The 27,893-nt window shown below is 40.3% G+C and overlaps 2 protein-coding genes, 1 long non-coding RNA gene and 1 other non-coding gene across 14 annotated transcripts in view; 1 reads left to right on the top strand and 3 right to left on the bottom strand.

Moving 5' to 3' along the window:
* The window catches only part of LOC123606942 (putative RNA-binding protein Luc7-like 2), a 58,347-nt gene extending 46,457 nt beyond the window's left edge, over positions 1-11,890 (bottom strand). The window contains exons 1-2 of one of the 11 annotated variants that reach the window (XM_045495837.1): positions 11,359-11,758; positions 1,313-1,389 (exon numbers count right to left, since the gene is read on the bottom strand). In XM_045495837.1, the coding sequence (XP_045351793.1) occupies positions 1,313-1,389; positions 11,359-11,419 (138 nt within the window). In that variant the 5' untranslated portion in view covers positions 11,420-11,758. Of the gene's footprint in view, positions 1-1,312; positions 3,141-5,507; positions 5,530-8,105; positions 8,230-8,298; positions 8,369-11,358 lie in introns of those variants that run through there. The other 10 variants (XM_045495845.1, XM_045495838.1, XM_045495842.1 and 7 more) reach the window with 10 other exon arrangements.
* A 103-nt stretch (positions 11,891-11,993) lies between these two features.
* LOC123606944 lies at positions 11,994-13,465 on the top strand. The gene is made up of 2 exons (XR_006716576.1): positions 11,994-12,102; positions 13,311-13,465. It is a non-coding gene; the product is annotated as an uncharacterized LOC123606944 (long non-coding RNA).
* A 6,192-nt stretch (positions 13,466-19,657) lies between these two features.
* FMC1 (formation of mitochondrial complex V assembly factor 1 homolog) lies at positions 19,658-23,125 on the bottom strand. The gene is made up of 2 exons (XM_045495848.1): positions 22,893-23,125; positions 19,658-19,946 (listed from the first exon to the last, which is right to left on the bottom strand). Exons 1-2 carry the CDS (start codon positions 23,034-23,036, stop codon positions 19,743-19,745), a joined length of 348 nt encoding a protein of 115 aa, XP_045351804.1. The 5' UTR covers positions 23,037-23,125; the 3' UTR covers positions 19,658-19,742.
* Positions 23,126-23,642: 517 nt separating this feature from the next.
* On the bottom strand, positions 23,643-23,715 carry TRNAR-CCU. The gene has a single exon. It is a non-coding gene; the product is annotated as a tRNA-Arg (tRNA).
* Positions 23,716-27,893: the final 4,178 nt, after the last annotated feature.

Here is a 27,893-nt window from a genome sequence, read left to right as displayed (position 1 = left end):
CTATTAGTGAAAGTATCTCCTCTGGGCTAGTCAATGGGGCTACAAATAGGCATATAATTAGAAGCTCTCTACCCTCAAGGAGTCCATGATTCTGAGAGAGAAATAGGACATTTAACAAGTAATAAAGGTAGCATGACCCGAGTGCCACATGGGTTTCACTAACAGTAGTACTTCAATACTTCTAAGACGCTATAGAATGGCCACCAAGGATGGAGAGGTTAGAAAAAAGGCTTCATGCAAAAAGTAGAAGCCCAATTTTAAAGAAAAGATAGGACTTAAACCACAGGAAAGAAGAACATTCCAAACTGGAGTATTATCTTTGACAAAGTTTATAGAGGCAGGAAGGTTAGGAAATGGTAAACACGGCAAGTCTTATTTTACTTTGGCAAATGACTTCAATGTAAGGGAAGAGCAAAGTTGGGGTCAGAATTTTGTGTGGGTAATACCTGATTTCTTAATTTTTTTCATTTTTTTCTTCAATCCAGATTTTTAGTATATAAACAAAGTAAAAAAAAAAAAAAGTTTAAAAATTATGGGGCAGAGATTAGATCAAGTGATTTAATAGCAACACAATGTCCTAACCATAAAAGTATGGAGGTTGCTCTGCCCTATAACCTCTACATTAATTAGGCTTTGTACATACCTACAATGCCAAGTTTGTAGAATAAGAAACTTGACTGAGAACTTTGCTGGGCAAAGTGCCTTTCATCTGAATGCAAGCATCAAAATTTCTGTCAATATTTCCTACCAAGCAACTAACTTCAGAGTAACAACTTATTTTCCCTCTCTCTTTGATTCAACCCCTTCATGAGCTTCACAAATTGTAATTTGTATTTGGGAATACCTGATTGCAGGGGTACAATAAAAACTGGAATGCCTAATATTCCTCTCAAAAGTTTTTCAGCAAGTTAACAGGGCCTAACATGGCGGTGAAGCAGTTTCACTTGGGGAATGCCAACAGGCCGCTCTAAAAAGAAGGCTCCTGTCCAAACTGTACTCAAATATTGCTATTCTCAAAATCCCCTCCAATCTGTTGGGAGGGAAAAATAAGCCCACTGCAAAATGCCAACACCACTATTTTATGGTCCTACCTTTTCTGAAACAGACTTAAGACCTAAATTGTACTAGTAACAATGAAAACCAGCCTATATGGTATCTGACATCGTTTTACATGGTGCATGCTATTTTACCAATGCCCACCCCCCACCCTCCCTCCAGTACCACCCACCCTCTCCCTCCCATACAAACAATAAATCAAATAAACTTTCATAGATTTAGGTGCTATTTTAAAAACATCAAAATTTTACTTTACCCATTCTCTCCGATGCTCCCTGTATTTTTTTAAGCTGTGAGTGGATGACCATGCTATGTGATCAACAACTGTGAAGGCTAAGCAAAAGTGAACTGAGTTTAGTATTGTAATTAAAAGAACCTTAAAGTCTGTAATATTTGACATATATAATGGTATGCAGAATCCTTATTTTACTGCATATTATCAGGCATTAATGGCAAGCAACTTATAAAAACAACTAATTAATATTTCTTTTGTATAGAATTAGCTTAGAGCTTAGCTTAGGGAAACCAGAGAGAATAAAACTCAACAGCACACAAAGCAAATGGAAGCAACCCCTGGCTTATAAATGGGGCCAGAAAAAGAAAAGCCCTCCCCGCAGGTACACTTATTATGGGCCAAGTGTCACCAATGGCTTAGGACAGAGTAGGCACATTCCCCCTGAAATAAAATGCATACCCCTTCAGTCAGAGGAAAGCAGAGCAAGAAAGACAGGCATCTAACCAAACACTTAAAGCTTCTCATTTCCCTGTGGCCTCAAATCATCAAACAGAGAAATGCTTCACCTTCTTACCACCATTTCTCGTATTAGCTACTGAGTCCATATAGTAACAAGGAAACTATATAAAGACCCATAGCCAATTTCTAGTCTAGGGCAGGGAGAAACTTGCCCGGCCTCAGTAAACCCTTGTGTTCAGAGGTAAAAGCAGGTGATTACTGCTGCACAGTGCCTACTACACTGAAGAACCGATTTCCTTTTACACCCTCCTTTAAGTTTCTCATCAACTACTAACTTCTCCCACCTACCTTTGCTGTTCCTTTAGAATTCAGCCTTAAAACTCATCTGTAAGAACTCTTTTGTAATTATTCTTTTAAAAAATCTATTACTCCAAGTAAGTGTTAATAAATACACTCAGTTTAATTCACCGCATGTTTACATACTTCAAAGTATAGAATTTGTTTTATAAAAGGACTCACTACCATGTCTTAGCCTATTATGATTACAGATGCTTTGAAAACAGTTAATGTGACTTGATACACGTCAAACTTTTCAAGAATATATTTACTACATAAGGAAAGAAAATGTACTCAGCCGAAGGTGGCAGTGGGAAAAACCAATTATGGTATTCTCCCTCCCAAATGTAGTATCAAGTCACTTCTATCTAACAGAACTTATAAAATCATACTGAGTGAATAGGAGAAAATTTCCTTTACCACGGAAAATGCAAAAGTAAGGGTACTATATGGTACAGAAAGGCTATCCCTCCTAATCTTTGCATATGATCCTATAGGTTTATAATTACAAATAGGTACTACTGTTACCCCCACCAGAAGCCCCAAGACAACCCCAACATTTAAAAAATGCAATGCCCATTGTAGAATAAATTTCTAGAACAAGTTCGTTCTTACCAAGTATGATCAAAGATCAATAATGCTAAAATAACTTTTTAAATCTACCAGCCTGCTTGTCTATAAAAATCCCTGTAACAAATTATAAAGAATGAGACAGGGAAATAACCTTTGTATTAGGTGAAAAAGCTTGCATGATATTTAAGAGCTAACAGAATGGTGATGGAAATGTGAGAACACAAATACTAAAGTAGCTACATTCCAAAGGCTCTATTCCACCCCTTGCCACAACTGTATCTTCTCTCATTACACAAGCAGAGTCTTGGCCACTGGCAGGGGTAGTGGTGGAATACATACTTCACGAAATCTGTCAATAGATTTCTTTTAGACTTAAGAAACACATCAGAAAAGCCTTATTAATAAATTGTTACCTAAAAATTAAGTTCTAGATTATACAGAATTTATTATGATACATGTCATAAAGGAAAATTAGTCATTAAAAGGTTGCAGCCTGCTAAATTCTGTATTTTGATACTTACTTGCAGAGCTGCAATTCTGATACAGTAACACTTGTACTCTAGGTATCTGGTGCCTTCTATCATCCACAACTTTCTATACACAAAATTAGAAGTAACGAAAGCTATCTCTGGCTATGAAGAAATAGCTGAAAAGAACCAAAGAAAAAGTGATTGGCTAATTTACCAAAAAGAAGTTCTCACTGGTTGGCTATAGCTATGAAAGCTAAGTAGGAGCCTCCCCAAATCAAAAAATAATGAAGAAATAAAAAAGGAAAAGAAATGAGAATATCAAAGGACAGAAGTGACAGACATCTCAATGATAAAGGAAGTTAAAATGAAAAACAGAGATTACCATGAAGGAGACTGAGCCTTCTAACTACTGAAACGACACAGGAGAAATACTGTGTCGCATTGGATACACGCTAAATTCACAAGGATTGCCTCTGGGGAAAGGACTGTGACTCTGAAGCGAAGAGAAGGAACTTCATTTGTAATGCTTTGTTTTTTTTTTTTTTTAATTTGAAGAAAACATACAAAATAACATGTTTACTCCTATAGATGTTTGAGAGTCTTTTGTATTTTTAAACAGTATTTGCAAAATTAGGCCCCTATAATCAGCATCACAGAACTCATCACTTAAAATTAAACGTAACTGCTCATGAGTAAATCTTCATTCCCTACTAGACTTTCAGTCCCTCTAAGGTTAGTCTTGTATCACTCTTTACTGCAGAGACAAAAGGTAAGAAAACAATTATGTCCATAATCTCTAAGGAAAGGAATAGCTAAATCAACTCAGCAACTTGGAGATATTCAGGAAAGAAAGATTCTATTCTTATCAACAATTACTATACCCTAAAGCACATCAGCCAATAAGTATACAGAACACCATGCCTAGGGGAAGTATCCCTCTAAATACTAAGAGGCAAATTAAATAACATGGGAATTTCTCAAAATACGAACGCATGGTTTCTAGAATCTGAGATGACTCCACTATTTTCTTAACAAGCATGTCCCTCTGGTCTCCTGTCCACAATGTAAAACCACAGCCATTCCCCCCCACCCCGCCCCGGTTATCTTTGATAAGCAACTTTTCCCACATCCAGGCACCTTTTCACATTCCCACAGGTTGGTGAAATCCTGCAAAACCACTGGTCACTGTAGACCAAAACACTACTGGAGAGGTGAGAATTAAAGCTAAATGAGGTAATGTCACCCTAGAAGTCTAGATGAACCTCTCTAGGGACTCCTAGAACTCTCCATCTCACAGGTATATATTTCTTCTGGTCAGTTATTTCTACTTCTGGTCTTGGGTACGTACAGTTCAAGCAGCTTTTTCTTTCATATGAACAACTACAATTTTCATTCCAGAGTATGAGATTTGTACAAAAGATGATTTTAGGTGTTGTATGATTTTACCAACAGGATTTCACCAACATTTTAAGCACTACTCATTTAGTGGTGATTCTTTATCACGATTAAGTTTAAAAGTACACGAAGTCCATCTAGTGCTTAACACCTAACAAGTTCTAATGTTTAGCACAAAGTGACAACACAGTCTAGGTTATCTCTCTTTTTTTGTGAGTCTAAGTTACCTCTTAAAATACCATGTTGTTCTCACTGTATTTTTCTGCTGACATAAATTTTCATTTTAAAATTAAATTTTAGAAAGTGAGTTGAAATAAAGAAAATATTAAAAAACAGAAAACAGAGTAAAAAATAGTCAATGTGGTAGTGTGACTAATATTCAGGAAACATTTACCTAGAGAACAGGGTTTCTCAAACTTTAATGTGCATCAGGGTCATGTAGAAGGCTTCTTAAATCACACATTACTGCTCCCAATCCCCAGAATTTCTGGAGTCAGTTGATCTAGGGTGGACCCAAGAATCTGCATTTCTAACAAGTTCCCAGGTATTACTAAAGTTGCTGGTCTAAGGATCACACTTTGAGAATCACTCATCTAGAATAGTGACCAATAAGCTTTTTCTTACAGGGCCAGATAGCAAACATTTTAAGCTTGCAGCCATATGTCTCTTGCTACTCAACTATGCTTTAAGGCAAAACGGCCATAGACAGTATGTACACAAATAGGCATGGCTGTGCTCCTATAAAACTTTATTTACAAAAAGCCAAGTGGGCCACAGTGCCAATCCTGACCTAAAATATAACTGAAAATGGTCTACTGTGTAACCTAATAGTAGGACAGAATAAAGAAGCAGTGAGCAACTAAGTATAATGAAGATACTATCCAATAATTATCCAACCTATCTAACTGAAGGGCAAAACTTTGGAAAGTTTAACTCTGAAAGAGAAAACTGAGGTCTCAAGAAGATAAAACAAAACAATTTACCATGCATTCAGGAGACATGACAAAACACTCAGCAAAGGCAGCTTGTTAAATTCTTTTCATGTTGAATCACACAGGTCAAACATCACTGCACATGGTTCACAACTAAATTAGAACATATGGATCAATATCTAGTGAGAGTTTTTTTCAGAAAAAAATTCTGAAGACTCCTTTCTCTAGCCCATGTTAAACAGCAAAATATGACATTTATTCAGTGTTTACAAACTACTTTTCTCTATTACCTCAATAACCTTACAAAAATTGATTAACTGATGTATTTTGGCCTTGCCTTCCAATTTCTACCCCAGCAGCTACTAGTGTATGAGAATTTAAATCAAAAGGAACAGAATGACTTTTCTGTAGGTGCTGAATTTGTAAGAGTCCCATCAGAAATGTACCCTCTCTCACTCCCTCATTCTTTCTCCAGCAAAATGTTCCAACTTTCTTCATCTTCTTAGTCAACTTCTTATTAAGAATGATTAAGGTGGACAAGTACAATCACTTATACTTTCTGATAGATTATACTAACATAACAGCCCTAGGCTCTTAGGATTCAACCTATTTCATTTCTAGAATTTCATTCTTGAGGAGCATCTGCCTCATTTATCACAGTTTTGCCTACACTTAGTGACCTTCAGTTCAAAGCCATCTATCTTTGGAACCCCACCACTTGCCTGAACTCAGCAACTTCAAGCTTTAAGGTCTGTATGAAATCACCTGGTAATGAACACGATCTGACTCACTGAATGACCATGATCCATGACTTCAATTTGCCCTTGAGTTCCTGCTACCTATCTTGAACATGCAGCTCACCATTTCTCCTTGTAGGACATCTTATCCAAACCAAATCATTTACTTACTGCTTACAGTAAAGCTTAAGACAAAATGATTTTTCTTCAGTTCCAACTTATTTACCTAAGTAAAAGAGAGCATAGACTCTCTTGCATAGGCTTCCTTGAAGACAGCTAAACAGCTACAGACAACCCAAGGACAATACAAGATTATATGAAATGATACTATTCTTATTTTCTGGACCGTCTTGCAGACAGAAATATTCAGAGTTCAAAATGCAAAATGAGTTAAAGTTTGTTTACAACAGATTTACTATATGGATGTTAGCAGAGCTTTCAATGTTTTGATATGCCTGGACCTCTGATGGAAGTCAAATATTTACTAAAACTCTTACTAGGCTTATGTTTAACTACTGTTTAGCCTTTGTTTTTTGCTAAAATTTCTTACGTTAAAAGAATTTACAAGCTCTGGAGTAAGATACACCCCATTATTTTTTAAAATGTGTGCTTGTACATCAAAGGCTATGCCTCCTTCACTTAAAATGAACAATCCAAGTAGAATAGAAGAATGGCTTACAACCGACCAAGAAATAAATATGGTTCATTATGCTAATGAGAAAAATTAAAAAAAAATGCTCTCAATGTTGATGACAAGTCAAGGAACACAGATTACAGTAAAGATGATTTTATGAAGAAAATCCACTGAAGAAAACACTACTTCAATCTTGGATTCAATTATTCATTTCGCAGAAAGGCAGCAATGTCATACTGTCCCACAGGTTCAACACTTACGTACCATTAAACTTACATTAGGAACAAGTAAATTATTTTCTGAACTCTATTTTCCTGGCTATCTCCTAGGATGAGTAGTATCCTTTTAATTTTAGATTCCAGAAAACTATTGTATAATATAACTGATTAGCAGAAATATTAAATTATGATGAAATGTACTCTATTAACTGAGGAAGTACATCATTGTATGGTTAGAAAGATTACCCTGAAAAACAGGTAAAATTATCTGAGAGCTTTAACTTGCCCTCAACATTTCCTAGCCATAATGGGCAACTAATGATGCTATAAAATTCTATTCCATACTCTATATTCTATTAGTCTACTGGTTGTTTGGGGTAGGGGATGTGGGGGTGGGGAGAGGGGTGATGCCATTCCTGGCCTGTTTTAACCTTTCAGAGATGATCTCTATTTAAAGGTTGTTAAGTAATTAAAATGTACAGAGTCCTCAAAACTGCTTACTGTAAATTCCCTAGTTTCCAAACTTAGGATGTAATCTAAATTCATATCCTCAATTTTGTTTAATTCCTATCCCTTGCACCTTGCCAGGCCTTTTTGGGGTCGGGAGCAGAGACTTATAACCAAATTGTATGTGTTGACAATAGGGCTTTAGCTAAGGGACATCCCTGCAATTAACCTAACTCCGAAGAAATGACTACAGTCTGTGAAAGGACACAAGAGTTCCTCCAACTGTCACAAAGAGTTCTCAAACTGCTGCTTGAATTTTCCTTTGCTACTCCTCCCTACTTTCAAATGGACTACGTTCAGGGAAAATAAATTATCCCTCTCCCTTCTATTAACGCTAACAACTGAAACAGAAAAGTATTTATAAAGTTTAATGTATCTCAAACTTCAGATAAAATAATATACTAATTTATATCTACTTATGGTTCCTCTCTTCTAAAAAGCTTACAATATACTTATTTTTCAATACTTTCTGAGTGTAACATAGGAAATTGTTTGGTTTCCCATTTAACAAATTATTGATTTAACTTGAGGCAAAAAAGGTTAAGCGACTTACCCAAGGTTATAATTAGAGGTACAGCTGGGGCTAGAAACCAGGTCTCCTGAGTCTCAGCCCAGGGCTCTTTTCCTTAGCCCATGATGCCTTATCAGAAAAATCCAAATACAGTCAGACCCCCAGTTACATGGGTATGAGTTACACTGATTCACATATACAAACTTTATATAGTGTGACCAATGTTTCAACTCACGCGGTACCCTGCTTCCATTTATGCAGTATGCCAGGCATCGGCACGATTTTCAGTGGCACACAGGCGGTTGCCACCACCAGGGCCCTAGGCAAAATTGCAAAGAAGGCAAAGTTTGTCTTTGGCCCTCCCACCACCCTTATTCATTCCTCTCCCACCTCCTGGTCATCCCCCTGCCCAGCCTCCCAGCACCATCATGCTGCCCTCTGGTTGTCCAAAGCCCCCCACTTCCACCACTCACCCAGGACTGACCTTCCTGGGAGTGCCCAGTGTTCCAAAATTACCTCTCCATTTCCCTGACACTAAAATTCCTATTTCTAAGAATTTCAATGAAGTTTAGGTAATCTAAATGATTAACTGATTTAAGTAACTCAGAGTAAGGTCTACTTTTAATAGATTTACATCTCCAAGGAGTTTTAAAAAGAATTAAACACTGATTTGGGGGGAGGGGAAGAAGGAAGAAATATTTTTATTGGTGGAGGAGATGGGAAGGTGAGGGAAAGGTTTTCCCAGCGTCCTAGACCTCTTGTGCCACTTCAGATTCCCTGAGACAGGACACTAGGGGTTGAGGGGCATTATTGCAACTTTGAGTCCCACTATCCCAGAAGACTGTAGTTGTCTTATAGTCTCTGGGGTGATTTAAAAAAAGAGAGAGAGAGAAAGAGAAAGAGAGAAAGAGAGAGAGAGAGAGAGAGAGAGAGAGAGAGAGACAAAGCTGCCTTAAATACCTTCCCCTACCTACCTTTTCCATCTCTCTCCCACCTCTTGGATCCCCATTTCCACCTCTTAGTGCCAAAGACACCCAACAGCATTCCCTGTAAGCTGTTCCTTTGTCCAATACAAAGCTTTCCATTATGTGGTTTCAAATTATATGGTGTTATTCAGAAACGTATCCATGTCCCCCCTACCCCTGGATAACTTGAAGTTGACTGTATGCTAAAAAAGAACAATCCTAATTATTTAAAGGTCCTGAATCGTAAGATGAAATATGTAAACTCATTATCTAGTAAGAAGGAAAAGAATGTTCTGATTCTTATCTTGTATACATAAAAGAATTAATCTGGGTATCTAAAAAAACATTCAATTCTTTTCCTTGAAAGTAGTAGGTTTCTTACTTCTGGCCCAACACAGCAGTGAAAATCCAGTCATTTCAGCTAAATAATATCGTGGACTTGTTTACATGAGTTCATTGGTAAATCCTCTTAGTCTGGAGGCAAAAAAAATCCAGTAACAGACACATAAAAATGTAAATTTGTATACAAAGCAGAATGGATTTTAAGAAACCCATGTTTCTGCTGTCTACACACACAGGAATAGAAAGAAAGGTATTTTTTTATGTAGCTTTGCAATACTAGATTGGCTACCTAGTTTGGAAATTTATCAGGCAACTGATTAACAGTTACTTTGCTCCAACTACCCTCCCAGTAAAATAAGAAAATTCAATCCATGCAGAAGGTACCAAAAATGGTATCCATCTAGGATTAAAAGTTTCATGGAAAATCTTAAATGATTTCCGAATTGCTATTACAAAAATCAGTTATTCTATCAACTAAAATCCTGAATTAGGTCTCTTCCCAATACCGTCTTCATTATGGAAAAGGAGCAATGTCAAGACATGCTGCAGTTATAAAATAGCCATTCTTATCTAAAGTGGAAAATGAACAGGTTAACAGTCTCTCCAGGGGCATTTTTAATTAATGTCAACTTTCAAGGGTTTACTACACAAAATTCATTTCCTTCCCAATCTTCCCCTTCTCTCTACACAACCACAAATAGGTCTGCCACCTCCACCTATTTGTTTATATGTCCTATGAAGACATGTTCCCAATGTGGGTTTCTATTAAAATTCAAATGTGAACACTGAAAAGCCACTCTTAATATGCATTGCGAAAAGTATATGAATTCAGTACATATTTTTTAATCTACTCACATATTTTGCTGCAAAGTACTCAAGAAAATCAGAAGAGCAACTGTTAAAAATATAAGTGTGCCTTTTCTCTTACGTCAAGCAATTTAAATAACTTTTCAAGAAAAAAGCATTTCTTTAATGGCTAAGAAACAATCTACCTAAACAAGCAACATATAAAAATGAGCAAGTGTTTTGCTGTTATAAGAGAAAGTACTAAACTAGATCTTTCCTCGCAAATAGCATGGATTTGAGCTCAATTTGAGAATACACTGTTATTATCATCACCAAAAAAGCAACAGCATTTCATCTTTTTATTAGAAATTCTTTATGACAAGATATCCAGCAATTAGTGATTTTCTACACAAACTCTAACCTAAGTGCTTCAAAGGATAGTTTCCCTCAATTCTATTTCACTGGGCACCACATTTTCAAAATGGCTCTATTTGGGGCACATGCAAGATTTGTCAATATTTACTGAACAAAGCTTCTATTAAATTCTCTAACAAGATGGAGGTCTCTCGGAAAAAACAGGCCATAACATTTTTTCTTTTCACAAAATGGGGCCAAACACACCCACTTCAAGAAACCATGGTTTGGGTCAGATTTTTTCCATAAGAATGGTTGTTTCTGTGGGGATCGAGAGTGCACTTCTGGGGCTGGAACTGTGAAGGTTTCCTCCGGACCCAGGTAAGGGGCGGGGGGGGGGGGGGAGGGGGCGGCCAGTTGTCTCTGGATGCTCGGGAGGGCGGCGGCGAGGGATGATCCCAAAGCTCTGGGTGAAGGAATTAGCTCAGGGGCGGAGGCTTTAGCGGTCCACCGGTACCTCATCAGCCACAAGACGGGATGCCCCACTACGCCAACAGAGACGTGGGCTCCCCCATCCCAGACAAGTCAACATTGAATCTCAAACTCTCCTTTCTGCCTCCAGGCCCCGTCTGACCCCATTGGCAGCAGTTCCCGCCAATCCGCTCGGTCACCGCCCCCCAAGCCCGCCTGCCCAACCCTGATTGGATGGGACGGGAGCCGGGACCTCGTGTTACCAATCTGGGAGCCCCTTACTCAGCCACACACGCAAGCCCAGGTACGCCCGCGGAGCCCCTTCCCCTCGCTTTCCCTTCCCCTCCCCCACCCCCAGGGCACTGGCAGACACTTACCGTCCCGGGAGGTGCCCATCAACTGGTCCAGCATCGCGCGCATCTGGGCCTGCGCCGACATGGCGGCGGCGTAGCAAGCGGGCGGGCGGGGGTGGGGCGCAGACCGGGCCCTTTCGGGCGGGGGGGACAGGGGAAGGGGTGGGGGAAGGTGAGACGCTGTCTCAGTTGCCGCCGCCGCCGCCTCGAGGCGTGTGGAAAGGGAGCTGGAGGGCTTGTAGTAGGAGAGTCCGGGCTGCGCTCCTCACGACGATGCGTAAGTGGAAAGCAGCAGCCCCCGAAAGCAACCCTCGTTCCCTCACTCTCCGTCTGGTCCTGGGACAGAAGCGTTACGGGCTAAGCAAGCTCTCGCCTCCAACACCGCCACCCGCCAGAAGCCGTCAGCCCCCCCTTCAAGCTCTGACGCCGCTCGCCGCCACCGTCGCCGGGACGTGAGCGCGCACGCTCCTCGCGCTTAGTTGTTTCCCGCGGGGGCTCCACCAACTGGCGTCCAACTGTATTTGCTCCACCCGCCCCGCCCGGGAGAGGTTCCGCCCTAACGGCTTTCGGGCGCGTGCACGCGGGCTTTGCCCGCCCCTTTCCCCCAGATCTCGCGAGAGTGCTTATCAAACGACCCTCGAGCTAGATCCGCCCGAGGCGCCAAACTGCACGCACCCTTCTGCAAGTGGGCTAGGGTCGCGCGGCACGCTGTGCTGGCGAACCGGACTCAAATTAGCAAATGTGCCAGAGGGTTACCCCGAGTCGAAAGTAAGTGGAGACCATGCGGATCGGTTCTACTGAGGTTAGCAATCTTAATAGTTAATGCAGGCGTGTTTCTAACGACTATTCACTGACCGATTAACTCGCTTTCAGGGGCCCGCCCAGAATCTCGTACACTCAACCTTTTCCCCACTGCTGCCTTGACCTTCTATAAAAGGAGCCCTGGAGAACTGACGTCTGGGTAGTTTCCCTTCATGAAATAACACCTGAACTTAATACACTAGGAAACAGATGATCTAACCCATTCAGATTATCATTATTTATAACAGGAAGCTGTTAGTCTAAATTTGGAACTATAAAAATTGAGCAGTATCTTCAGAAAGGAAAGGAGGTGATCTTTTTTTTTTAAGAGAATTTCTTTTTTTTTCCTGCTTAAGAGGTAAATTTGAAGAATTAGGCCTTTTCAGTGTATCAGCAGCATTGCCAACGGGAAAGAAAGCCTGTGCGTTCATAGCTTGCCATCACCTTGGATTCAAAATCTTAGTCGACTAATTGCTAACTGGAACCTTCAGCAGTTTATTTCGTAATCTCATGTTTGTGGATATAAATACATACAGCATTGTTGTGAGGGTTAAATGAGCTAGCAGAAAATGCTTAGCCTGGCATTTTAACTTTTTTTGTAAAATACTAATTCTTTAAAACGAGGCCTAGGTACTTCCTAGATACTTAAGAAAGAAATAACTAAATTTTTTTCATTAAAAATTTATATGCATCAGCCTGGAACTTATAATTTATTCGCAAGATTAGTAAAAAACAGAAAATAGTAGCCCTAGGCCCAGTATCACTTTGAATCTATATTGGGCCAATAAAAAATTTTTAAATTAAGCTGTCTTTTGTAACTGACAAAATAGTTTCCCTCCAATTATTCAAAGAATTCAAAATTCCAGCAACTCCAAATACTAAGAATATTACTGAACACAATTCGCAATAAAAGTGTACAAATTATCATGTCTTAGTGGGAAGCATATATATATATATATATTTATATATATATATTTATATATATATATTTATATATATATATTTATATATATATATTTATATATATATAATCTTCTGAAAAACTTAGGAGGGAAGTAAACTAACATGTTGAAATATCTATGTGTTAATGAAAATTTAGTTTTTATCTTTTACCTTCTACTTTTCTGGTTGCTTACATTTTATTTATTTATTATTATTATTATTTTTTTTTACAGTTCAACTTCTTTATATTACAAGATGAGGACCTGAGACACAACTGGAGGAACTATCCAGTGTCCCAGCATTCAGTGGTTGTTTACATTTTAAATGTATCATAAACATCATATAGTTGGCTTTTTTTAATTTAATACTCATATTTTCATTGAAGCAATTATTCATTTATATTTGTGTAATTACTCATTTGGTCTTAAAGCTCTTCTATTTTGCCTATTTGTCTCATCTAGTTAATTTTCTCTCCTTTTTTTTTTTTTTTTTTTTTTTTAATTTTAACGTTTTATTTATTTTTGAGACAGGGAGAGACAGCATGAATAGGGGAGGGTCAGAGAGAGGGAGACACGGAATCTGAAACAGGCTCCAGGCTCTGAGCTGTCAGCACAGAGCCCGACGTGGGGCTCGAACCCATGGACCGCGAGATCATGACCTGAGCCAAAGTCGGCTGCTTAACCGACTGAGCCACCCAGGCACCCCATTCTCTCCTTTCTTGCCTGCTTTTTAATCATCCATTCTAGTAATTTGGAAGTTTCATTTTATTTTTATTCTTTTAGTAGTTACCCTAAAAGTTAAAATAGGCATTCTTAATACCTTTTCACTTCCTCCAGATAACACAAAGAAGACTCCTTTTAACCTCTCCTGAAGTTTTATGCCCCTTATCATATGTGTTTTAGTTCTGTGTTTTTTGAAGCTAAACTTCACGTAATGCTCATCTATTTACCACTTTCTTTTTTCTTCATTCCTTCTGGAATCTCTGCCTTTCCATCTGGAATCATTTCCCTTTTGTCTGAAGTTTAAACTTTAGGACAGGAGTCAGCAATCTACAGCCCACAGGCCAAATCCAGCCCACTGCCCATTTTTCTGAATAGTTCATTGGAATGCTGCCAGGCTCATTTCATTTACTATTGTCTATGGTTGCTGTTGCACTACGACAGCATTGTTGAGTAGTTGTGACAGAGAACATACTGTATGGCCAGCAAGACTGAAATATTTACTATCTAGCATTTTACTGGAGTTTGCCTAACCTCTTCAGAGTTTGCTTTTGTGTTGGTCTGCTCGTGGGGAACTGTCCCATTTTTTACCTTAAAAGCTTGCTCTTTTGCTTTTCTTAATTCTAGATGGGTATTTTTATTGGGTATAGAATTCTAGGTTTGAAGTTTCTTCAACATGTGCACACCATCTTTCTCCTTAACTTTGCTCCTGTGAAGTCAGTTTTCAGCCTGTTACTCCTTTGCAGATAGTTGGCTGCTTTAAAGTTTTGTTCTTTTTGCTCTTGGTTTTCTGTAATTTTACTATAATGTCTCTGGGTGTGGATATATATATATATATATATATATATATATATATATTTTTTTTTTTTTTTTCTGCTTTTAGGATTCATTGAGCTTTTAGAATCTGTAAACTTGTCTTTTGTCAATTCCAAGAAGTGTTTAGCTGTTCTTAAATACTGTTTCTCACTCATCAATTTCTAGACCTCCAAATAAGTGTTTATTAGACAATCTTCACTGTATTGTCTAGATTTCTTTACTCTGCATTTTCTACCTTGTCTTGACAAGCTGCCTTCTTGTACTTTTGTTTTCTGACAAATTTTATAGTTCACTAGTCTCCTTTCAGCTGAATCTAGCCTGCTGCTAAATCCATAAATTGAATTACTTTTTTCAGTTCTATAGTTTTTATTGAGTTCTTTCTCAAGTCTTCTGTGTCTTTTTTTTTAAATAGTTTCTGGTTCCTTGATAACATTTTCAAGCCTGGCTATTCTTTGAACTTAGTGAACATAATTGTTTTGTAATCTGAGTTTACTAAATCTAATTATCTGAAGTTTTTTGTAGTTTTGTTTCTGTTGTCTATTATTTCTGCTGTTTTTCACTTTTGGAGTCTTGTTTTCTTGTGTGTCTGGTTATCTTTATGTGCTGAACATGTATCTGAAAAAATATGTATGGGAATAGTATAAGCCTAAGTAAGATCTAAAAAAAAAAACATTTTTAACGTTTATTTTCTTGAGACAGAGCATGAACAGGGGAGGGTCAGAGAGACAGGGAGACACAGAACCCTAAGCAGGCTCCAGGCTCTGAGCTGTCAGCACAGAGCCTGACGCAGGGCTCGAACTCACGGACTGTGAGATCATGACCCGAGCCGAAGTCGGACACTTAACCGACTGAGCCACCCAGGGGCCCCTTGCCTAAGATCTAATATCTTCCTCCAGAGAAGATTTTTATTTTTCTCTGTCGGTCACTGAAGACCTTACTAGTCAGGGACCACCATAATACAAGTTCAAGGTCTCAATTCCTCTTGACCACCAAAATGACAAAAATCTGGGCTGAAAACCTAGCAAGGACTTTTTGCTTACAATTCATCCTTTAGGGTGAACTTGAGGATTCCAGATGCAAGTGGATGTGGATTTTTAGAGTGCCTACCTTGAAGGGCCCTAGACTTTGCCTTTTGCATCCCTAACCCTACAAAGCCACCAAAACTACAGCTCAGTTTTAATACTGAAGCTGTTACTACAAAACTGGCAAATGCCCTGAAGCCAAATATGTGTCTTTATGTGCTACATTTATAAGGGACAAAAGTGGTTCTGGAAAGAGATACAAGAGGTACAAAGTCTGGACCTAGAGTATTAGAGATTCAAGAGATTCTTAGGAGGTAGAATCTAATTAATTCAGTGGTGATTTAACTGAGGATATGAAGGAGCAGAAGCAATCAAGAATGACTCCCATTTTCTGGCTTGAGCAACTGGCACAAGTGGCAGTGGCAGAGAGATTTATAGGGGAAGATGATGAAGTTCTATTTTGAATGCATTGAATTTAAGATGTCTTTGAATCATCTAAGTAGTGTTGTCTGTGAAGCAGCTGGACATACAGGTTTACAGCAGGGCTTGGCTGGAGTTAGCCTGTTGATGATAACTGAAGCCAGGGAAAACATACCAAGTTTGAGGTAACAACCTAGATTTGAACCTGAGGAACATCAACATATATAAGGGATATATGCAGAAGACGAAACTAAAGACAAATGGCTAGAGCAAGAGAAGAAAACAAGAATGTGAGGTCCTCGAAGCCATGAGAAAATAATGGTGAATAGTGTCAAATGCTTCCTAGAGGGGCACATGGCTGGCTCAGTCAGTAGAACATGGGAATCTTCGTCTCAGGGTCATGAATTCATGACCCATGTTGAGAGTTTACTTAAGAAAAAATATGCTCCCTAGAGATCAAACAAGATAAGGAATGATCCCCTGAGTTTAGTGACCTGAAGGTCATTTGTAAGCTTGCAAGGCAGTTCTGGTAGAGGGGCAAAAACCAGACTACAGTGGATTGAGGATAATTGGGCAGTGAAAAATGCAGAAAATGGACACATGCAACATGGATTATTAACCTCAAAATCAGTATGCTACTCAAAAGAGTGCATACTATATGACTGCATTTGGATTAAATCCCTGAGCAGGCCAAACTAATTTCTGCTGACAGCAAGCAAGTCAGTGGTTGCCTGGGAGGTGTGGGGAAAGGGAACTGGATTGACTTCAGAGGGACACAGGGCAACTTTTGGGGGTTACAGAAAGGTTCTTTAAATTTCATGGGGTGGTTCTTACACAGATGTATTCACTTGTCATTTTTCATTGGCCTGCACACTTAAAATGGATATATTTATTATACTTCAATACAGCTTATTTCATATTTTAAATGAAGAGGTAGTAACTGAAAAGGCATTTGTGTAAGAGGTTGAGTATGTTTTTAGATGAAAGAGCCTGGAACATATTTAAATGCTACTATATAATTCAGTGAGAGGAAGCAGTTGAAAATAAAGGAGCGAGGGTAAAAGAGACAGCAAAGTAAAGGAATGTGACAAAGCATGTAGCACATCAAACACTAGAGCAGCAAATTAACACAGTGCAAAAACCTCAGTTCTTGGAACTCCCAAGATAGAAAGTTGAATAGCTTGTGGTCCAAAATCATTTCCTTCTATTTCTAAAACTGAGTTCAACTAATTCTTTTTGGTAAGACCATTAGTAAAAGGTACAGGTTTGAACATACATGGATAGAAATGGCCTGAGCAGGGGCACCTGGCTGGCTCAGTCAGAAGAGCGTGCGGCTCTTGATCTCAGGGTTTTGAGTTTGAGTCCCATGTTGGACATGGAGAATACTTAAAAATCTATTTAAAAAAGATTTGCCTGAGCAAATCAAAGTAAAAAAAAAAAAAAAAACCCTGTCTATAATCCAGAGGATAGGTGGCAATGGGGTTTAGAGAAGGGTTCATGATAAAAGAAGGAAAGTATAGTAAAATGATTAAAATAGTAAGATTTTCTTTTTGTCAAGTACTCCTTATTTACTGTGCAAGTATTTTATGTATTTATTACATACAACCACCTTGTTGGCATTCCCATTTTCCAAAAGAGGGAACAAACTCGGGTCAACTAATCTGCCCAAGATAACACAGCTGGTGAATTACAAAAGTGGGTTAAAACCTAGGTCTCTATCACTTCAAACCCATAATAAATATCTTACCCTGGTTAGGCAATTCTGCCTCAAACTTTGTTTTTTTTATAACTTTAATGTTTATTTAGAGAGAACACAAGCAGGAGAGGGGCAGAGAAAGAGGGAGACACAGAATCCAAAGCAGACTCCAGGCTCTGAGCTGTCAGCAGAGGGCCTGATGTGGGGCGCGAACTCAATAGCTGTGAGATCATGACCTGAGCCGAAGTCGGATGCTCAACTGAGCCACCCAGGCACCCCAAACTTTATTGTATATATGATATCGTAACAACAAAGGAAATCAAAACATCAACATACGCTAGTCCTTTTGCTTTCTTTATTTTATAAAAGTAAGACATCTTCAGATAATGTACTCATACCTGGTGCGCCTGGGCGGCTCAGTAGTTGAGACTCTGACTTCAGCTCTGGTCATGATCTTGCGGTTTGTGGGTTTAAGCCCCGCATCGGACATTGGGCTGACAGCATGGAGCCTACTGCAGACTCTCTCCCTCCCTCTCTCTCTCTCTGCCCCTCCCCCACTCATACTTTCTATCTCAAAAATAAACATTAAAATAATAATACACTCATGCTCATGAAATAAAATGGGAAACAAAGTGTGTTAAATTTTTCCAGTTTTTTGATCTGTTAATTGAATAAATGCTTGTTTGACCTCTTAATACTATTGTTTTTATGTTGATCTCTTAGAAGAGATGGTGTTTGGAATGCTTTATGAATAGTTCTGTTCAGATTGTACTCCTAGCGAGTAGTACTGAGCTATGTATTCAGAATATGGAATAATGCTATGTGTAAGTCACCATGGATGGTGCTTTGGAGCCTACAAAGATGCATGAGACTGGCCCTTACTCTTCAGGAGCTTGAGTCCAGGGAAAAAGAAGCTGTAAGACGTGCCTACAAGAAACCAACCTAGGCCACAAAGTGGTCACAGATAACCACTGGTAGTTCACAGAAAGAGTAATTTCTATTCAAGAATGTTAGAAGCAAAAAGACCATTTAGGAGACTAGTAGTTCAGACAAACGACTGTTAGTGCTTGAACAAGAAGAGAGGCAATGAAGAGACGGGGGCGGCCCGGGGGGGGGGGGGGGGGAGGGGGGAGGGGGTGGGATGTCAGAGCCATTGCAGAAGCAAAAACTGCTGATTGACTAGATATGGAGACTAAGAAGAGTCAGGAATACAGAATGAAGCCCAAGTAGTTTACTCGGTCAGCCAAGTGTGTGGTTGGGAGCCCTTTACCCTGATAGAGAATTCAAGATGAGTAACAATTTGACAGATTAGAAGGCATAAGTCACTATGCTCATTTCATCTCCCTCTCCCTGGACTTCCTCTCTGCAGCCTGCAGTTGAGTGGTGGTCATATTCCTACACCTAAGGGTCAACTCAGCCTATGTTGCTAGCCTCTAGGAGCATCGCATCTTTATCTACCCCTTCATTAACTCTCCTCAGCAAACCTATTTAATTGAGTATGCCACCTGTTTCCTGTCAGGAACTTAAAACACATCATATTTTTGTGTTTTGTACTAAAGTGTGCGTGTGTGTGCACGTGTGCTGGCATGCATAAATATAATTGTATGCTTGTATAAGGACAGGAAATAGCTGGAAAGACACACACCAAACTGTTAGCAACATTTCTCACCAGTTAACAGGGATGGGAGAGGGGAGGGACAAGGGAAAAGAAAAGGAAGCTTTTATTTTATATTCTATACCACTTGAATTACTTAACACAATAGGTTTGTATACTTTAAAAATAAAAATAATAAAGTTTTAAAAAAATGAAGAGCATCAATCAGCCTAATGTAAGAAGTTCAGTAAATTCACTGAGTAAGAATAAAACCTAAGAAACACTCAGTTGACAAAATTACAGAGAAAGACCCTAAACTTAGAAACAAATTTAATGATAAATACATAGAAATGATTAAGTTCTTGTATGAAGGCAGCATCCAAGGAATCTCTCCATTCTCATGGCTCCCAGCCCTTCCCTCCAGGTTGCTGGGGCAACTTGAGACCCACCAAGCCAGCAGACTCCTCCACTGAGCGCTCACCCTTGCCATGAAATTCCTGATGAAGGGTCACATGTTCTCGAATGCTGCGTAGGAGGCAGAGATAGGTGGCAGCTTGGAAATGAAGCTCATGTTGGGCTCTGCACAACTTCTCACTGGTAACCTGGAGAAGCAGCAAGGTCACATACTTTATTAACAGCCAGCTACAGATACAGAGCCAGAGAGATCTAATAAGCATTCTCTAGAATGGAAGTAAACTGCACAGAGGAAATATAAACATGCATACGTATATACTAATTACATATGTAGAGACACTCTGTTGATCAGGGAACCTGACCTCTAATTAATTGAAGAGGAAGTTTACAAGGAGTTTCACAGAGGAGTTTCATTGAGTGTCCTCATATTTTAATAACTGAAAAAGTCATTTCAACACTCTTGTTTTTACAAATGAGGAAACTAAAGCCCAGAGGGGCTCAATAGTTGGTTACTGGCAGAGATAGGAAACTATAATCATTAATGTCGCCTAAGGTGTATAGAACTTTCTCCCCTTCAAACAAATGAGTCTGATTTTTATATTTCTGACTTTGGTCAAGGTGGTATATGATTATCATTTCAATGAAAAGTAAAACCATTTTGTCTGAAAAATAATAGCTTTGTCCTCAACGTAACAAAATGAAGCCTTTATATATAAAATTAATATGCATCTATTCATTATAATTTACTTATCCATCTGAAAAACCCATATTCTGATAACTGTTAAGTAGCTAGAAATGATATCCATTCACAGGTCGCCAATAATTCCAAACTTGTTTTTTCTTCATCACAATTAATTCCCAGATTTAGTACACTGTCCTTTATTTGACTAACTTTGCGTTCTGAAGTTGTGAGAAAAGGAAGAAAAGGTGAGACAGAGATGTGTACATAGCTTAAAATACTTAAGGAGCCCTGTGTTTCTCTAAATGTAGATTAACCTCTGTGTACCACTGCCTACGTAAACCCCTTTGACCTTTCTTTACTTGAATATGTAGAGTTGGAATCTGAAAACTATAAAGTGTGGTTTAAGATCTGCACATCACACATACAAAAAAAGATCTGCAGATCACATATGTGAAAATAACACTCATAAGCTGCTCAAAAAAAGAACTATCTGCTTTAATCAGTTAACTTTTGATAAGTAAAAATCTGTGAATGAACACCACCAATGTCAAACTTTTAAAAAAGGTTAACATCCATTTCTATAATAAACACCAAAACTGATAAGATTTGAAACAAGAATTCTGTTAGTGTAGGCCATGATTCAGCTAAGCCTGAATCATGAGTCAGGACAGAAGGGTCAGCAATATATAAACAGTATATGAATCACAAGAGACCAAATGAAATAAAATGAAAAAAAAATTTTTTTTTTTTTTTTCTCAAAGGGGAAGGCACAGGTTCTTCCCTAACTGAACCCCTTCAGTTAAGGGAAAGGATGGAGAAAATGGGCATAGATGGTTATTGAGCTAGCTCTGAGCCAGCAGGAAACAAACCATTCCTCATATCCTTGCTGTGTTTCTGAAACTTGTAACATGAATTTACACAAAATTTGAGAGCCTCTCAAGAGCAATAATGCCCCCATAAGGTGGTACAGCTATAATCATGTCATCTTAAAAATCTTAGAATGACCTTCCATTACATTTACAATGAAGTTTAATAAGTTCCTGCCTACCACAACTTCTACTTCACCTACCACACCTTAAGCTTCAACCAGTCTCAAATGTCTGTTCTCACCTCTGGGCTTTTCAGTTGTGCAGCTTCTCGACCTGGACCTCATCTTCCCCAACCCCCATCTGCTTGCAATTTACACTTCAGGTCCCTGCTTAATTTCCTCCTGAAATCCTTCTTTATACAAGGACCTCCTGTTGTTTATGCTCTTAGCACTTACTTATTCCAAGTGCTTTGTTGTAGGGTTCTTCGTAACCCTACATATATATATATATATATATATATATATATATATATATATATATATATATATGATAGGTAGATATAGATGATAGATATATATGTCTTGATAGATATATCAAGATATAGATTTACCTTTTTATCTACCAAGATATATATATATCTTGATAAAAAGATAAAAATGTTTTAATTTTAGTTCTAACATAATGCATTCTAACTTCCATAGCTTAAAGATTCAACAGGATCCTGGTTCTCCTTTTTCCCACATTGCTCAAAAGACAGTTTCCTACCCTAAAGCCCAAGATGACTCTCCAACGTACTATTTTGGAGATAGCTTGCAACTTCCTTCAAAGCCCAATCCGTAACTCTAAAGACAGCTATTAAATGGAAGACCCATTATTTGGGAATTTAACTTCTAGTTGTTCCTATACAAGTCCTTGCACGGGGTCCCTGAGCCTCAGTTGCCCCATTTGAAAAATAAAACATCTTCACCCGATCTTGCCTAACGGGAATATGGAGTGTGGAGTTCACAAAGGAATTTCCCAAGGATGGCTTCCCATATGTTCATATTTATCTGCTACATAAGGAAAAAATATATCTGGTCAGATATCACATTAATGTTGTGATAGCGCAATGTCATTACAGATCTCTCTAGTTCAGCTCCACAGGCACCATTTCCTTTAAATGGGGAATGAAATACAACATAAGTGAAACACGGTTCCTGCCAAATTCTTAATATTCCTCATCTTATTACAGTTATTTTCCGCCTCAAAAAATGGTTTTTAGAATAACTACCATGGGAAGGATGAGGAGAGTGGTTGATAGATGCTGCAGCTAGTGACCCTACACTCTCCATCAAGTGCATCTCTCCTTTACCAACCCCCGCCCCATCCCCTCCACTTCCCATGGCTCTGACTTTGTCCTCTGCACCTGCAAAAGACCAGCCAATGAAATCCCCGCTCCTTGGTTAGTCCCCGGGCTTAGGCCATAGACCAAGGACTAGGGCCTGGGTAAGCTTGGCCAGAACCAGGGCTGGGTGGGAGGGTCGGTTTCAGAAATGCAGGGGCTGAGGCCAGACGCTCCCTACCCCCCCAGCTTGATCTCACCCCCTTCCCCCTTCCTTCCTCAGGGAACGGCCGCTGGAGCACCCGGACACGGGCTTCCGTACCCGATGCGCACGGAAAGCCTTCACGAGGTACCTATAGGCTGCAGTGTCGCGATAGGGTCGGCCAGTGGCCGCGTTCATGTAGCGCAACTCCCGTAGAAGGCCTCGTAAAGTGCGTGCCGGCGACCCTAAGGCCGCCATTTTCATGTCCTCGGAGCGTGGTGCCCAATGGCGTCCTACGCCCCTCTAACTCCCTCACCCCCGCCCAGCTGCTTAATGGTACGGCCGGACCCACACTGCCGGGTCCCCCCTTCGATCGCCGAGTAGTGGAATGTCTCACTTCCCTTCTCCGCACAGCTTTACTAATCAAACGCCGACAGACGCCCTCAGGAGTTAAGACAGAAGCAAACGAAAGCCGAGTATAACTGACTCAAAGTTCCTTAAGAAACACCGAGAAAGGCCGGGCTAGAGGAAAGGAGGGTCTTTGGTGACTGCGTCATTTAAGACGTCATTAACTGACCGCGGAGTCTCGAGAATAAGTGGGCCTGGTGGGAATGGATGTTGATTTGAACTAGAACACGAAAGATACCCAGAGGGGATATCAGAATTCAGAGCACTGACTTTCCAGAAATCTTACGGCACTGTGGTGGCTCAGAAGAAGGAAATGGAATATGCTTATTCTCTCAAGCAGTAGCCCAACACTTAGGAAAACGACACGTATACTTCCCATTTTTAAAAGGTAAAATTAAGTTAGCATATTTCGGTATAGTTCTTTAAGAGTAGCAAAAATCCTTTTCGAGACAAAAGTCTCACCACCCCAGATGGGACTCGAACCCACAATCCCTGGCTTAGGAGGCCAATGCCTTATCCATTAGGCCACTGGGGCTTCTGTGAGCGAGGCGCTCCAGCAACGTATTCAATTTTTTTTCCTCTTTGGTACGTCATCGTCACTTAGGTCTCCTTTTAACCTATCCTGAGAAACCACACCTAGTACCACTATGAGGGGTGAGGCATGCTGGGAGTTGTAGTTCAGGGAACAAGAGTCCGCGTTCCAGCTCCAAAGGCTTTACCCTCGAATCAGCACCGATGCGCCGGATGGAGGACGGGCGCGCGCACGGTTTTGCGTACGCGTTTGCCTGCCCGGTAACCCCGCGCCTGCGCAAAAGCGGGCATACGATGTCGCGGAGCCGAGCGCTCGGGGCACGTTGGCCGAATCTCGGAGACTCGCCCTCTGAGTTGCGGCTGGGTCGGATTTTTACCGGAAACAGCCGGCCCCTTCCGGTGGTGCGGCTTTCCCACTTAGCTTGGCTCCAACACGCCGTTAGGTGGCGTCCGCAGCGGTCACTTTCTGTTTCCGGTTGTAGGGGTGAGGCCGTTACCGCAGAGGCATTGGGGAGTTGTGAATGTGTAGCTTACCTTCTGAATTGCCGCGTCAGAGATGAACGTAGGACAGCGGGAATTTATTATTTAATTCACTAGGAATTAGTTAATTAGAAATAATTAGTAGTTCTTTTTCTGATTGTTTCTAATTGTATAACTTGGGTTTCTTGAGTTATCAGCGACCTTAATTCCTCGTTTAAAATCTCGCAGTGGCTCTCCATTGCCCCGGAGACTTGCCTGTATCGTAACCGTCATCTCTCACTAGTCGTTTCCTCACACTCTTTCTGTGCCAGGTGTCTCAACTTCTCTGTCTTCCTCGCCTCCCTTTGTCTTATTTTCTCCGCCTGAAGTTTAGCCATTTGTATTAATATTTACTTTTCGGGCTTCCAGTTTCCTTGAGAAGTCTAGGTCAGACACTGCTTTAGGCCTTTGTGGTCAGTATGGTAAAGCGAAAATGATTTATTTCACCTCTGCATTCCTCTAGATTCTCTAGATGACATGTTAATCTTTCCTTTTACGTGTGGATTACCTGTGTCTCCGTTTCATTATCTTTCCCGTGAATCAGGATGCAACCGCGCAGACTCCTACTTCCCACTCTCACTAGGTCCCTCCTCCTAGGTCCCTGTCTGGAGAACAGTGGCCAACTTTAAGGTAACTTTAAGGTTCATACTCTGGCTGGAATCCTGACACCTCCAGAATCGACCTTAGAGGAAACCAGACTAGAATGACTTCATATGAGTGAATTAATTTCTCCCTGTGGCATTCATAAAATATTTATCAACCTATAATTCACAAGTATCTGATTTTAAAAGGCACATCTGATGGGGGATGGGAGAGTGGGGAGGGTGGGTGATGGGTATTGAAAAGGGCATTTTTTGGGATGAGCACTGGGTGTTGTATGGAAACCAATTTGACAATAAATTTCATTTAAATAAATAAATCAATAAAAATAAAAGGCACATCTCATCTGCAGTAGGGGCTGGGGAGAATGCTATCAGTTATTCTTCTCTGAACATTGTTAAAGAGAAAAACCACAGGCCAAAAATGGTGTCGTTTAGTTAAGCCCGCAAGTCACTAAACCAAGAATTAACACCTAGCCCCCCCCCCCCCCAAATGGAACCTATAACCAGTCAGTGCAGAAATTTCCTAGTCAGCATTGAGACATTTACTGATAGATCCCATCCATTCCCTTTAGGAGGGCAACCTTGCCTAAAACAATGGATTCTTAGCTAATAATTTCCTTTTTTCAACTCTCTACCTTTAAAAACCTTTCCTTTTCTGTAGTCCTTTGGAACTCCCCTATACTTGCTAGAGGGGATGCTGCCTGATTCCTAAGTTGATTAGATCTTTCAAATTTAGTCGGCTGAATTTTTGTTATTTACCAATATAAATTTGTTTAACCAGCTTTCTAAAATGTAGCGAATTTTAGCCAGCTCTGAGGAATTGGGAGAATGTTTTGGAAGTAGGTCTTCAATAACTTGATATGTTGTGATACGGGCAATAACTGTGAATTCCTTTTTACTGCATGGCCAAGAGACTCTTCTTCTCTAGGCCATTCTTACACTAGGAAAGGGTGAATACTCATGAAATGTTTATGTATATGTATATGTAGCCATTAGTCTCCAAAGATGGCCCTCCAGCAGTCTTCTCTTTTTATACATATGTTGCTCCCTACATCAAGAGGTGAAGCTTATTTCCTGTCCCATGTACCCTTCCCTCTCTTGAATCTGAGCTGGCTTTGTGACTACCTTTGACCAATAGAATGTAGCAGAAGTGACATTCTGGAACTTCTGTAGAACACCAGGTCTTAAAACCGGCAACTTTCACTTCCTGCTTTTTGTCTAGCTACCATGCTATGAAAACCCCATGGCACAAGGAGGGGTACTGGGATAGACCCAGGTGAGCTCTTGTCTGATAGCACCGATTGCCGACTATGTGAATAAACCATCTCGAATGTCCAGATGTCCACAGTTTCTGCCAGTGTCAGCTGAAGCAGAGATTTGCCCTGCTAAACCCAGTTAACCTGAAGAATCATTGAAGATGATAAGATGGCTGTTGTGTGGGAATAATTCCTCTAAGTTTTGGAATTACTGTGCAGCAACAAAACACCGAATCAGTCTGGAAAAGTTTGTAGAGACGATTTAGCCAAACTTCTCAGTTTTGCAGCTTTAGAAAATCTTTCTATTCCTAGTTACAGGGCTACAACCCCGAAACCCTACAGCAGAGACCAGGCAGGTAACACAAGAATAAATCAGGCCAGGTGGGCGGCTACTTCCCGCAAAGGAGCTGGACGCTTTCAGCTCAGTCTCATTGGTGTGAAGTCGGCACGTGGACCCAGTGTTGCCAGAGCTTCTGATTTTCCAATAGTTGTAAATCCAGCATTTTTATGCAGTGCCCTGACTTTTCAACGTTAGCAATCAAGTTAAAAACAATAAATTACCAAACAGAACACTTCTGTTGGCCTTACATAGCCTAGGGTTGCAAATGTGTGAACTGCGTCCCGGAGGACTTTGCAGGCAATGTCCCATTTGACCTTCGCCACAATCCTGTGAGGTAGTACTGATTTTTCCCACTTAGAAATGTGGGAATAATCTCAGAATAGCTCCATGGGTTAGTCAACATTATTAACTGGTCTGTGGAAAACCGGTATTTGGCCTCAGGCAATCTGACTCCAAAGCATATTAAATCATTTTTAAAGTTACAGCAGAAAAAGGATTTTTATTAAAAAGATGCTGGGTGAGGCGCCTGGGTGGCTCAGTCGGTTGAGCAACCGACTTCGGCCCAGGTCATGACCTCACGGTTTGCGAGTTCGAGCCCTGCGTCGGGCTCTGTGCTGAGAGCTCAGAGCCCAGAACCTGCTTCTGATTTTGTGTCTCCCTCTCTCTCTCTCTCTGCCGCTCCCCCGTTCATGCTCTGTCTCTCTCTGTCTCAGAAATAAATAAACATTAAAAAAAAAAAAAAGATGCTGGATAATTTTCAGAATTTCCTAGTAAGGCCAGAGACCAGGCTCAGAAACCTCACCCACTATCCTGCCCCAGATCTGATCCAGTGAAAACACCACCAGGCATAATTGCTACAGCTTCACAATGCAGACACAATGACCATGGACAGGGACTGGGCGCCAGCACCAAAGCTGCTGCTCCGGGACACTGGTTTTGGCTGGTTTCTCTGCTCTCCCTTGTGCCAGAATGGATGAAGTATTTTCCTAAGAGTCCCATTCTGGGGTGAGTACTTCTGATGAGCATGGCCTGGGTCATGTCCCCCTGTTTTGGTCAAGGGTGGCTGGGAAAAGCGAGTATTTTATCATTCTTTGAATTTTTAGTGAGCATCTGCCATGAGTCAGTCACTCTTTCAAATGCTGAGGAAGCAAAAGCGGAGTAGGTAAAGCTTTGATACTCAGTGAAGTTTCCGTTCTAGAAAGGGGAAGACAGACAATAATCTGGTAAAGCAAAACTTCCCAAATGGTGATGAGTGCTATGGAGAAAAGTAAAACTGGGGCAGGGGATTGGGACCTGCTGCTTTATAATGTGTTCAGGGATGTCTTCACTGACTTGGTGACATTTGAGCAGAAACACAAATGGTGTAAGCATAGTCAGCTTGTGTGTGTGCATGTGTTGGGGTGGGACAGTGCCCATACTTTTTTAAAAGTAGGCTCCATGCTAAGCATGGAGCCCAACATGGGGC

This window comes from Leopardus geoffroyi, chromosome A2 (assembly GCF_018350155.1).
Source record: "Leopardus geoffroyi isolate Oge1 chromosome A2, O.geoffroyi_Oge1_pat1.0, whole genome shotgun sequence".
In the NCBI taxonomy this organism is placed as follows: Eukaryota; Metazoa; Chordata; class Mammalia; order Carnivora; family Felidae; genus Leopardus; species Leopardus geoffroyi.
The sequence above is the reverse complement of the archived record's forward strand: the minus strand, read 5'-3'. Positions and strand labels throughout refer to the sequence as shown.

Coding starts and splice junctions, on each gene's coding strand:
- FMC1 (XM_045495848.1), bottom strand. CDS start 23,036: ATGAAAATGGCGGCCTTAGGGTCGCCGGCACGCACTTTACGAGGCCTT. Junction 19,947..22,892: donor AGGCTTTCCGTGCGCATCGG/GTACGGAAGCCC, acceptor CTGCTTCTCCAG/GTTACCAGTGAGAAGTTGTG.